Source organism: Oncorhynchus keta, chromosome 36, assembly GCF_023373465.1.
Source record: "Oncorhynchus keta strain PuntledgeMale-10-30-2019 chromosome 36, Oket_V2, whole genome shotgun sequence".
Lineage (NCBI taxonomy): Eukaryota > Metazoa > Chordata > Actinopteri > Salmoniformes > Salmonidae > Oncorhynchus > Oncorhynchus keta.
Genome location: NC_068456.1, coordinates 12,344,597 through 12,357,830, shown reverse-complemented (window position 1 = coordinate 12,357,830; position 13,234 = coordinate 12,344,597). Strand labels below are relative to the sequence as shown.

The 13,234-nt window shown below is 42.1% G+C and overlaps 1 protein-coding gene across 1 annotated transcript in view; it reads left to right on the top strand.

Moving 5' to 3' along the window:
- Positions 1–301: 301 nt before the first annotated feature.
- Positions 302–13,234, top strand: part of LOC118369650 (heat shock 70 kDa protein 12A-like) — a 52,832-nt gene continuing 39,899 nt past the window's right edge. The window contains exon 1 of the mRNA XM_052498496.1: positions 302–1,204. Within this exon, the coding sequence (XP_052354456.1) occupies positions 1,162–1,204 (43 nt within the window). The 5' untranslated portion in view covers positions 302–1,161. The remainder of the gene's footprint in view (positions 1,205–13,234) is intronic.

The following is a 13,234-nucleotide window of genomic DNA, read 5'->3' as shown; positions in this document are numbered from 1 at the left end:
ACCTGGCCTCCACAATCACCCGACCTCAACCCAATTGAGGTGGTGTGGGATGAGTTGGACCGCAGAGTGAAGGAAAAGGAGGCAACAAGTGCTCCTCATATGTGGGAACTCCTTCAAGACTGTTGGAAAAGCATTCCTCATGAAGTTGGTTGATATAATGCCAAGAGTGTGCAAAGCTGTCATCAAGAAAGGGTGGCTACTTTGAAGAAGAATATAAAATATATTTAGATTTGTTTAACACTCTTTTGCTTACTACATGATTCCATATGTGTTATTTCATAGTTTTGATGTCTTCACTATTATTCCACAATGTAGAAAAAAGCTCAAATAAAGAAAAACCCTGGAATGAGTAGATGTCCAAACTCTTGACTGGTACTCTACATGTTTTTTTGTACTATTTCTAAAAACATTTTTTTCCAAAGCGTCCAGCCTTGACCATCTAATTTTGTATTGAACTCAAAGTGTTTATCATCAAGGGTCCTCATGAATGTAGCCTACTACAAACCCACTAGCATAGTGCATTTTACCAAGCTTGAAAGATGCAGTACAAGTTTATTGATGCTGTAGGCAAAAATAAAAACATGAGCGGTAGGCTAACCTGAAAACAATTTTATAGATTTGGGAGGGGATCTTATTTGCATAATGAGGAGATGACTAATGAAAAGGTGCAAGTGCAGGACAGCAGAAATGTAGATGATGATGTATAGGCTATCTAGTGCTGCGTCCTTGCAGCCCCTACTGTCGACTTTTAGCTCTGGATTATTGGGAGACATTCCTTGCCAGAACAACCGTGCGAGTTGACGGGAGGGGCGGGACAGAGGGCTACCTAACGATCGGAAAGTAGCAGCCTGGGTAGCAGACCTCATTTCTTTGGAGGTGCAGATCGGCCAAACTCGACGACAATCTTTCAGTTGAATCGGTCAACCCCGCTGTGCCTCCTTTAAATGGGCTTTTTAGTGCGCCATACATAGCAAGTCCTATTTTCCAGTTTAAAGAATTGAAGAGAAAGAAAGCAGGTTTAAGGGGGATAATCCGAGTGAGAGAATTTAGTTGTTTTTCTTCCATCAATCTAATGATTCAGACTGGCAAGTAAACAAGGACAAACTGCATGTGTAACTGTTTAGGGGAGGGGAGACTCAAGGAAAAATAAAACAGCTGGGCATGATGACTGAGAAAGAATCGGCAACAGACAACATAATAGCAGGTAAAATGCTTCTTTCTAACCCTCTTGTGATTCTGAAGTATTCTTCAGAGGCCTCTACGCTTTGATGCAGCATCAAAGCTACACTCTATAGGTGCGCTCATTCAGTGCGCATTCTTAGCCTTTTTGAGACCTTGCCAGGAGACTCCTTTTACGTTTTCACGTTTGATTTGTGCAATAGTCGCCCTGGTTACGTGATGGTGGTGGTATAAAGGTATTCGCTCTTTGTATAAATTGCAATTTCTCATAAATATAACAAGGTTTATAATGAATATTATTGGAAAGCATAGGATATAGACTATAGTCGTGTTCATGCAGCTTCAAGAGATCTTTGCCGCAACGTGAAGGAAACAGCCTACCTCTGAGAACCCACCTCGACAGCAACACATGTAAATATTAGAATCATAATATTACTCTGCAGAACATTTCTCCTGTAGTCCCAGAAAATGGGCACACATAATAACGCCCTTTTGTATTGGGCAGAAACACTATAAATACCCGCCCAGTAGCCTATAGTTTGGTCCTCCATAACCGAGCAGAGTTTGGTCACATGGTCAATCCCACCCGAGGCTTGACACAATGCAGCAAAAGTCTGCGTGCCCTACCACCACCCCAGGTGTCGCATTCGCAGCAATGTGGTTAAAACGTCTGATTAGAAGTCATCGCTATATAGTCTGAGTGCGCTGATAAATGCAGCGATAGGAATGGTTGGTTCCTCTATTATGGACACAATGTGCGTAATGGGCGGATACATTACTGCATTTCAATTGTCTTCAATCTCAACCAGTGTTCATGTTGTTTTACTTATTGAACGTTTTCTTCGAGGTTTTTATGTCTAACATGTAATTTAGGACTAGGACTATTTACTTTTATGTCATATCGGTCCCTCTGCAGGACAAATGGTGCTTTCACGACAACTGGGAACTCGGGAAGAAAACGAGGTCAAATCATGACGTCAGTGATCAGGTCGGAAAGACAGAGCTCGAGAAAGATGCCAGAGTTTAGGACATGGAATTCCGAGTTGGATGACTGTTCAAAACGAGTTTTTCCAGATTCCAAGTTGTCATGAACGCACTGGAGTTGGAAATGTCTGATTTCCGAGTTCACAGTTGTTTTGAATGCAGCAAGTAGGCTAAATCATCTGACACCACTCCTATATGATGTAGAATAATTGTGTACAGTAGGCCCTATGTACTTTTGGCTGGATGTGCTTGAAATCCAAAAGTGAAAGTCTGTTGTCCTTCTTGTGATTGTGATTGTGATTGCTCATTGAGAAGTCAAAGTGAACAGAGGATCTGTCATGTCCTACTTATCACACTTCATCACAGGATGTTGCGCATGCTTGTTATTTGTTGACACCCGGTTGTTAATATGTTAATTACGGTGTTGTCACAATAAACTTGCGGCTGGACCATTTGACTGTCCTACCTTTGGGGTTGGGTGTTGTGAACGTTTATCAAATGGCTTAACTTTGTTTGCTCATATGTTCCACAAAACATGTAGCCAACTCTGGGGCCGCAGTGGTTAGAGCATTGAACTAGTAACTGAAAGGTTGCTAGATCGAATCCCTGAGCTGACAAGGTAAACATCTGTTTTTCTGCCCTTGAACAAGGCAGGTATCCTACTGTTCCTAGGCTGTCATTGAACATAAGAATGTGTTCATAACTGACTTGCTTAGTTAAATAAAATTAAAATAAAGAAACTCTTGTAGATGAGCAGCCATCAGAAAAACCTTTGGCTTTTGGATCAAATCCCAATCCATGCTTGTTTTTCACATTCCCACGGTGACACATTGAAGTTGCTGATAAAGAGACCTTTGTTCATTTTGGGGGCAGCCAGGATGCGCGCACACAAAGGATCGTTCACCGATTGAGACTTTTCCTGGGGGACTGATGTCATACAATGACGATGAATGCAGATTGTTAGCTATTTTGACATCATCAGGGTGAAATTATACAGTAATAATATTAACATACGTTCTGGTGTTCAGAGCTGGTTAGATAGATGTACCCATGTATTATTTTTATGGTCTTCATTGTTGATCCAGATAATTTATGAAGAGTTTATATTGATAAAAAATAGGCCTAAATACCCATTTTTCACATTTTGTTTTTTCTTCAAAAATAAATGCTACCTTCATGTGTGTGTAAAATATTACTCTTCACAGATTTTTTTATTCATATAGATTTTAGATGTGTATGAAAATGTTTTTGGGGAAAAACGCTATACATCCATTGTTTAGTTGGAATGGAAGGTCGGTATCATGTATATTTGACTGTGATATGTGGTTGTCTCACCGAGCGATCTTAAGATGAATCCACATTGTAAGTCGGTCTAGATAAGAGCATCTGCTAAATTACTAATATTTAAAATTTAAATGTTTTACATACAGATCTCATATTACTGTATTGAATCATAAAAAATATATATATTGATGTCATAATTGTATCATTTGTACATTTTTTATAAAAAAATGTAGTTATTTGTTATATTTGACTGTAAAACCTAGCAGTACTACTTATTTCACAGAGTGATATATACAGTGGATATACAGTGCATTCGGAAAATATTCAGGCCCCCTGACTTTTTCCACATTTTGTTACGTTAAAGCCTTATTCTAAAATTTATTAAATTGTCCCTACACACAATACCCCATAATGAGAAAGCAAAAACAGGTTAAGAAATGTTGCTAATTTAAAAATGTTTTTAACAGAAATATCACATTTAGATAAGTATTCAGACCTTTTAATCAGTACTTTGTTGAAGCACCGTTGGCAGCGATTACAGCCTTGAGTCTTCTTGGGTATGATGCTACAAGCTTGGCACACCTGTATTTGGGGAGTTTCTCCCATTCTTCTCTGCAGATCCTCTCTATGACAACCATCTGTCAGGTTGGATGGGGAGCGTTGCTGCACAGCTATTTTCAGGTCTCTCCAGAGATGTTCGATCGGGTTCAAGTCAGGACTCTTGCTGGATCACTCAAGGACATTCAAAGACTTGTCCCGAAGCCACTCCTGCATTGTCTTGGCTGTGTGCGTAGGGTTGTTTTCCTGTTCATCTTTCCCTCGATCCTGACCAATCTCCCAGTCCCTGCCACTGAAAAACATACCCACATCATGATGCTGCCACCACCAACACCATGCTTCAGCATAGGTATGGGCCAGGTTTCCTCCAGATGTGACACTTGGCATTCAGGCCAAAGAGTTCAATCTTGGTTTCATCAGACCAGAGAATCTTGTTTATCTTGGTCTTAGAGTCCTTTAGGTGCCTTTTTTCAAACTCCAAGCGGGCTGTCATGTGTCTTTTACTGAGGAGTGGCTTTCATCAGGCCATTCTACCACAAACGCTGGATTGGTGGAGTGCTGCAGAGATGGTTTTCCTTCTTGAAGGTTCCCCCATCTCCACAGAGGAACTCTTGAGCTCTGTCAGAGGGACCATCGGGTTCCTGGTCACCTCCCTGACCAAGGCCCTTCTCCCCCAATAGCTCAGTTTGGCCTCGGCGACCAGCTCTAGGAAGAGTCTTGGTGATTCCAAACTTCTTCCATTTAAGAATGTTGGAGGCCACTGTGTTGTTGGGGACCTTCAATGCTGCAGATTATTTTGGTACCCTTCCCCTGATCTGTGCTTTGGCACAATCCTGTCTCTGAGCTCTACGGACAATTCCTTCGACTTCATGGCTTGGTTTTTACTCTGACATGCACTGTCAACTGTGGGACCTTATATAGACAGGTGTGTGCCTTTCCAAATCATGTCCAATCAATTGAATTTACCAGAGGTGGACTCCAATCAAGTTGTTGAAACATCTCAAGGATGATCAATGGAAACAGGATGCACCTGAGCTCACTTTCGAGTAAAGGGTCTGAATACTTATGTAAATAAGTTATTTCTGTTTTTTTTTTAAAATGTAATACATTTGCAAACATTTCTAAAAACCTGTTTTTGCTTTGTCATTATGGGTTATTGTGTGTAGATTGATGAGAAATAACATTTATTTAATAGATTTTAGAATAAGGCTGTTACATAACAAAATGTGGAAAAGGGGAAGGGGTCTGAATACTTTCTCAATGCACTGTATGGCATTTAGCAAAGATAGTATGATTCGGCTATTTGTCTCTTGGAAATGAAACCATTAAGTGATACATTTTAAACAAATACATGTCATTGAACAATGCCATGATTCGATAGTAAAAAGCGCCAATCGCTCATAATTTCTTTAAACAATAAAAGCTCATTTACCAACATTTCTGAAAATGGATTTTTAGCGTTTTGGAATGAAACTCAATATCAACATACATGCAAGTATTTGATTGAGAATAATTTAATAGGTTGTGACAAGGTGTTTCAAAAGTTTTGAACAGACTGCATTTTGTGTGTACAAGGCACTGCACTATTTGAGCAGTGCTGCCAATCTTAAGCTCTCCTGCCAGGCACTCGTGGGTAGGGATGTGCACTAACGGCACTTACTTTCGTGAGCTCAGCTGCAACATTGGGATGAGGCAGACGCAGTGGGACGTGGCCTGATCTTTCCCTCCACGTCTGCTCTCAGTCTACCCTGGTTTATCCGGACTCCCCCTGAAGAAGAGGAAGATGGGGGAGAGTATGGGTGACCCTGGCCCAGCATGGTCTGCTGCTCAGTCTGTACAGCACACACCAATCATATTTGGGAATGGGAAAGGGGGATAGCTACCTTAAGAATCACTGATATAGAGGTCACCATCACAGTCACTGTGGAATCGATCAGTATGTACATTTGAGCTTCCCAGCAGAACGGGACAATGGAGTCCCCATACTATTCAGGGTCACAGTCAGAGCAGTAATGTTGTCTTTTTCAGATGATTGATTATTGATATGCAGTGTAATAAACTTAGCAAAAAAATAAATGTCCCTTTTTCAGGACCCTGTCTTTCAGAGATAATTAATAAAAATCCAAATAACTTCACATATCTTCATTGTAAAGGGTTTAAACACTGTTTCCCATGATTGTTCAATGAACCATAAACAATTAATGAACATGCACCTGTGGAACAGTCGTTAAGACACTAACAGCTAACAGACGGTAGGCAATTAAGGTCACAGTTATGAAAACTTAGGACACTAAAGAGGCCTTTCTACTGACTCTGAAAAACACCAAAAGAAAGATGCCCAAGGTCCCTGCTCATCTGCGTGTATGTGCCTTAGGCATGCTGCAAGGAGGCATGAGGACTGCAGATGTGGCCAGGGCAATAAATTGTCCGTACTGTGAGGCGCCTAAAACAGCGCTACAGGGAGACAGGACGGACGGCTGATCATCCTCGCAGTGGCAGACCATGTGTAACAACACCTGCACAGGATCGGTACATCCGAACATCACACGTGCGGGACAAGTACAGGATGTCAACAACCACTGCACGAATAACACCAGGAACGGGCAATCCCTCCATCAGTGCTCTTCACTGACGAGTTGCGGTTTTGTCTCATCGGGGGTGATGGTTAGATTCGCGTTTATTGTCGAAGGAATGAGCGTTACACTGAGGCCTGTACTCTGGAGCGGGATCGATTTGGAGGTGGAGGGTCCATCATGGTCTGGGTCGGTGTGTCACAGCATCATCGGACTGAGCTTGTTGTCATTGCAGGCAATCTCAACGTTGTGCGTTACAGGGAAGACATCCTCCTCCCTCATGTGGTACCCTTCCTGCAGGCTCATCCTGACATGACCCTCCAGCATGACAATGCCACCAGCCATACTGCTCGTTCTGTGCGTGATTTCTTGCAAGACAGGAATGTCAGTGTTCTGCCATGGCCAGCGAAGAGCCCGGATCTCAATCCCATTGAGCATGTCTGGGACCTGTTAGATCGGAGGGTGAGGGCTAGGGCCATTCACTCCAGAAATGTCTGGGAACTTGCAGGTGCCTTGTTGGAAGAGTGGGGTAACATCTCACAGCAAGAACTGGCAAATCTGGTGCAGTCCACGAGGAGGAGATGCACTGCAGTACTTAATGCAGCTGGTGGCCACACCAGATACTGACTGTTACTTTTGATTTTGACCCCCCCCCCCCTTTGTTCAGGGACACATTAATACATTTCTGTTAGTCACATGTCTGGGGAACTTGTTTAGTTTATGTCTTAGTTGTTGAATCTTGTTCTGTTCATACAAATATTTACACATGTTAAGTTGCTGAAAATAAACGCAGTTGACAGCGAGAGGACGTTTATTAGGTTCTTTAATTGTGTGCAGTAGAATGTGAAGGTAACAAATTGACATCAATTGATTTTCCACTCAGCTGATTACCTCAGCTACAGGGACCATCTCATCATGAGAGCTGATTATTAGCTCCGCTCAATGCCTCAAGTACCTATTAGTGTGCTGATACAAATCCCAGAGATGACACACCCAAAACTGCAATGACTTGTTTCAAATTATCATTACTTCTTATTCCCGATGTCACTATCATAACTTGCAATGCACATTTTAAAGAGCAAAATCAAAAACACATTTTTTAAATATTTTTAATTGGCTTTAGCCAAGTGGGAACACCCAATGACTGCACTAACGGAGAGCTTTGTGTTCCCTAAGGGACAGCCACACATGTTCTACACATTTATAGCAGAGAGAGAGGGAGAGCTCAGATAGGGTGGGGGAGTCATACTCAAGAGATTTATTTAGTTTGTGATATTAATATGATTGCAGATTCCAAAAGCACAGATTAATCCTGTATTTCGTTTGTAGATACCATTAGCGACAGCTTGATGCAACAAGGCATTCAAATAGAATGGACATATAAAAGTAATCTATCACAAGCTAGTTCGTTTCCATCTGAAAGCTCTTCAATCCGACCAAGTGTTTTGATGTGGGTGGATTCTCTAGATTGAGTATACTATGATCTAGGAATTAAATCAGATTCACTGTGATAGACAACTTTTAGCCCTGTTGCTAAGCCCAGTTTTCCTCTGGTCTTGCTGCGCTGCACAAAGTGGAGCTCATCACTGGGTTATTTTCTGTGTGCTCTGTCCAGCTGTTCTACAAGTACTTACGTACACTCCCACACGTGGCTCCAGCCAACCAATATGTGATTCCTCCACAGCAATCATCAATGAGGGGATGGAACAGTTGCAGAGTGTTTTCAAAGAATAGGGTCAGCATTGCACATTCCATGCATGCAAGGAACCTATTTTGAGTATCAATGAACAGAGGAGTGTAAATGTGATCAGGTCAGACGACAGTTCAGAGGTGACATTGAAATGCCTTGAGTTAAGGAGACCTTTTACCATAAGATAGTGATGTATGACTCACTACAATGTCATCCAGCTCATAAACCAGCTGGCTAACGAATAGGTGGACAGTGACGACTGACGAGCATTGAAAAAGGACTTTACAATGTATTACAACACCTCAATGTGACTCAGCACACCATGAGCAGACAAATTGCACCACAGGTGTGCTGTCATGTCATTGCACTCACTCACACATAACACACGACATTGTAGGTTCCCATAGCAACCAACACATTATTGGCTTCTTGCTGAAGTAAGCGGGGCACCAGTAGTGTTACAACAGAATTTCAGCTGCATCTACCACAGTGATAACGCGGTTAATATTAAACATGTAGAGCCTCTGTACGAGACCCTTGAGCTCTAGTATACAATTGCCTTTTTAATTTACTTCAATGTATTAAAGCAAATGGCCTCACTTGCAGCCATCGTTGGCATGTATTTGTGAAATGGATGGGGCGTTAGGGGTTGGAGGCTGGGAAAGGAGTTCAGACCAGGGGAGGGGTTAAGGCTGCAGTCAGAGGTGATTTAAGGCCTCAGCCTTATTGGTCAACCCAATAACTGGGAGTTCTTGAGACAAAGTGGTAGGGGGGCTGAACCTGATGAACCAGGGCCAGGCAGGAAGTTGTCTTTCAGAGGCTCTAAAGGGCTCCACACAGTCTACGCAACAGATCCGATGGAGCTTCTTTTGCGTAGCTCTCTACGTAGTTCTACCGAACGGAGCTGTGAAATCACTGTGGTGAGCCCTTACGGTCAGAAAAATCCCATCGCCACTCCGAGACAAGACACACAGCAGAGAGCCCACCACAACACAGGTGTGTCCTCTCTATCGAAACGTTAATTAATGTTGTGACAATGGGTGACATTGATCACATTATGATCACATTTTTGTTGCATGGAAATAGATGAGTTGAATAGCTATTCTATATCCGACCCTTTTGGATAACACATTACATTGTTGGTCTCATACCAGTGTAATAATGCTGTAATTACTACAGTAATAACATGGTTGCTACGTTTTACACGAGAAATTGCTCAGACAAGTGGAATAAGGAGAATACTAGTGTAATTACAGTGCTACTACACAGGTATGAGAGCAACTTCATGTAAAGTGCCACCCAACACCCAATTGGATAGTTGACCTTTATCCCTGATAAGCTCTAGTATTTTATCATGGAACATGTACTTTGAGAGAATTCACCCTCTCAGCAAGGGATGTTCCTCTTTACCAAAATCAAGGTTGAAAATGTGAATTGCGAAGCAAGTAAACTGGCAAGGTACTCCCATCTCTCACTCCCATCCTATGCTCAGCATTACGTCATGACTAAGATATTGGCTGTGTTTACCCTCAAGAGGAGGCACCCATTCTGTTGAGAAGTACGAGGGAGGCGCTTTTCACAAGACATTGGATTGTAGAGTAAGACTTAAACAGCCGTTAGACATCAGCAGTATGACATCTTTTCGATTACCCAAGAGGCCCTTCATGAAATGACTGTAAACTTTTTTCTCTATGTGTCTTTGTCGCTCTCCTCCATCAAACTCAATTTACTCCACAGAAGGCTATAGTCTTTGTACTCTCACCAGTTCAATGTTAGAAACCAAACACTGACTGTGTTTGTGTATTCTCTTGGTCTTGGTTTTGTCACATCTCTCACTCCCATCCCAATGCTGTCAGATACAAGCTCTTCCAGATACCACAGCAATGTACGCTAAGTATACAAAACATTAACGACACCTGCTCCATGACATAGACTGACCAGGTGAATCCAGTTGAAGGCTATGATCCCTTATTGAGGTCACGTGTTAAATCCACTTCAATCAGTGTAGATGAAGGGGAGGACATTGGTTAAAGAAGGATTTTTGAGCCTTGAGACAATTGAGACTAGGATTGTGTATGTGCCATTCAGAGATTGAACGGGCAAGACAAAAGATTGAAGTGCCTTTGAACAGGGTGTGGTAGTAGATGCCAGGCGCACCGGTTTGTGTGAACAACTGCAACTCTGCTGGGTTTTTCATGCTGAACAGTTTCCCACGTGTATCTAGAATGGTCCACCACTCAAAGGACATCCATCCAACTTGACACAACTGTGGGAAGCATTGGAGTCAACATGGACCACAATCCCTGTGGAACACTTTTGACACCTTGTAGAGTCCATGCCCCGACAAAATGAGGCTTATCTGAGGGCAAAAGGGGGGGGGGGCAACTCAATATCAGGAAGGTGTTCCTAATGTTTGGTATACTCAGTTGTGTCCATCCCATGGCTATAAGGGCACAAGGCGAGACCCAGATGCACACATGGGAGGCAGATGGTTTGAGTCTTTTGATATTTATTAGTATCCAAAAGGGTAGGCAAGAGAATGGTCAAGAGGTCAAAATCAGTTCATAGTCCAGGAGGTACAAGAGTGGCAGGCAAGCTCGAGGTCAAGGCAGGCAGAATGGTAAGTCAGTCGGGTAGAGTCCAGAAACAGGCAAGGGTCAAAACCGGGAGGACTAGCAAAAGAGAATAGAAAAAGCAGGAGCACGGGAAAAACACACTGGTTGACTTGAAACATTCAAGACGAACTGGCACAGAGAGACAGGAAACACTGGGATAAATACCTAAATAATAATACCTAAATAATAACTAATAATAAATAAGCAACACCTGGAGGGGGGTGGAGACAATCACACGGACAGGTGAAACAGATCAGGGCAATGTCTACATCCACCTTTCATAGTGTTTGGGACCTTTTAAGAGATTTACATCAGAACCTTTACTGAATGACGGTGTTGCTCTTCGTTACCTTATTTCAAACAACACAAAGCACCAAAAATGCGACCTAAAAACTTACAGCAGTTGAATACATGGTGTCTTGGTGGAAATACTGTAATAAACACCTGGGCAGATTCTCAGCCAGATTTAACTCAATGCACCATCGCTATGTGTAACCACAATGAATTATATGCTCTGGTAAAAAATGAAGCTTAGAATATTCTACTGTGTTAAATTATTCAGCTTTAGTTCTGCCTTCAGAGCATCTGGGGCCAAGAAAAGCATGGGAGGGGATCCGAAAACACATTGGCTGTTTAGTTTGACACTGAATTGGACATTAGCATGAAAGCATTGATGGGTCATAATTACGTAAAGTTTGATATCTTGATCATGAGCTTGCCAAATTGATGTTTTTGATAGAGGATGCTTTTGAACGTGCAGTGTTGTCGTGTCTACGATATGTACATAATGGCCAGCTATTTGAATCTGTTTTGTGTCAAATTTAATTTTGCCGTGATTTTGTTGTTTTAAGGGTCTCCAGCGTAGAGAGAGAGAAGAAGAAGAAGAAGAAGAAGAAGGAGAAAGTCTATTGTTTGGAGAGGTTTTTCGGAATTTCCTTAGGATGACCTAAATGCTCTGCCCTTGTAGGAAAAAAGGCTCACTCTTTCTTTCAAATGCCATCGGCCACAGGCCGATTGTTGACGGAGTGGATGGTCGTGGGGCTGGAACATAATAATAATAATAATGATTTTGAACACTGCAAATTGACCACAACTAAGCCCCAAAATACAACAATAATTGAATACCTTGATTAAATTGAGACAATGTCTCTTTTTTTATTCGTGGGGATACTTGTGAAACTCCTTTAAAATGTATTTTTACTAAACACTTTGGAGTTTTGCTGACCCCCTGTTATAGGGTGTTATGGGGTGCAGTAGTCTGTCCCACGTAAATCAAGTATTTTTGGGCAAATTTGAAAGTAAATATACGTTTAGCCAGCCTTGACAAATTGACAAATCTGTTTATGTTTATTTTTGCTTCCCTGTACCCACCATCTTGTCATTCATAGGTCATAGGTTGTACTGGCATACTATCTGGGTTTCCCAGCCGCTCCCCTGCTCGGTGGGCCAGTCAAAAGCACAAGGTGTATAGCCACTGAGCTGTGTACTTTGAAACTCCTCAGGCAGATGTTGTGTGGCTGTCAAAATGTCACACTGATTTACCTCCAGACTGATCTGGAACGAGGCCTTCTCTCGCTAAACGATCCGTCTGGGAGACGCTAGTGGGACATGTTTATTATACAACAGTTGAGCAGATATCCCTACCTCCCCGTCTCCTCCGCTCCGTTTGGAGGATACCTGACACCAGCACAGAAGGACTCTCACACTCACAAGAGGGCATTCATCCTTCCTCAGAGAAACCATGTGGTGTCTGCATTGTACCTTGATCATTGAAAACATGCAATAAAAGTCATGGTTGGAAACCCCTCAATTTCTCATCAGTTATATTCCCTAGTGTTTCACTCCTCTCATACACTCTTCGAAGAATAGTCACTATCTAGAACCTAAAATGGTTCTTCAGTTGTCACAATAAGAGAACCCTTTGAATAACTATTTTTGGTTCCAGGTATAATACTTTTGGGATCCATGTAGAACCCATTCCACAAAAAGGTTCTGCCTGGAACCAAAAATGGTTCTTCTATGGGGACAGCCGAAGAACTCTTTTGGAAGCATAATACCATAGGGTTTATATTACTTACAATATGCCAGGACAACCTATGACCTATATTATCTGCAGATAATATAGGGGAAAGGTTGAGCTATGCATGTCTACAGCACTATCTATAGTAGGTGAGGATATGCTGATCAAGTTAAACCTAGTTGTGTTCTATGGTAATCAGTTCATGCTTCACTCAGTGCAGCGGAGGTGGTGTATTTCTGTCTGATCTGCACATTCTCCACTGCTGGGATATCGTTTGCACTAGACACAGATCTATATATTGGTTTCTGAGTCCAAGGCAGTGTCACGACTT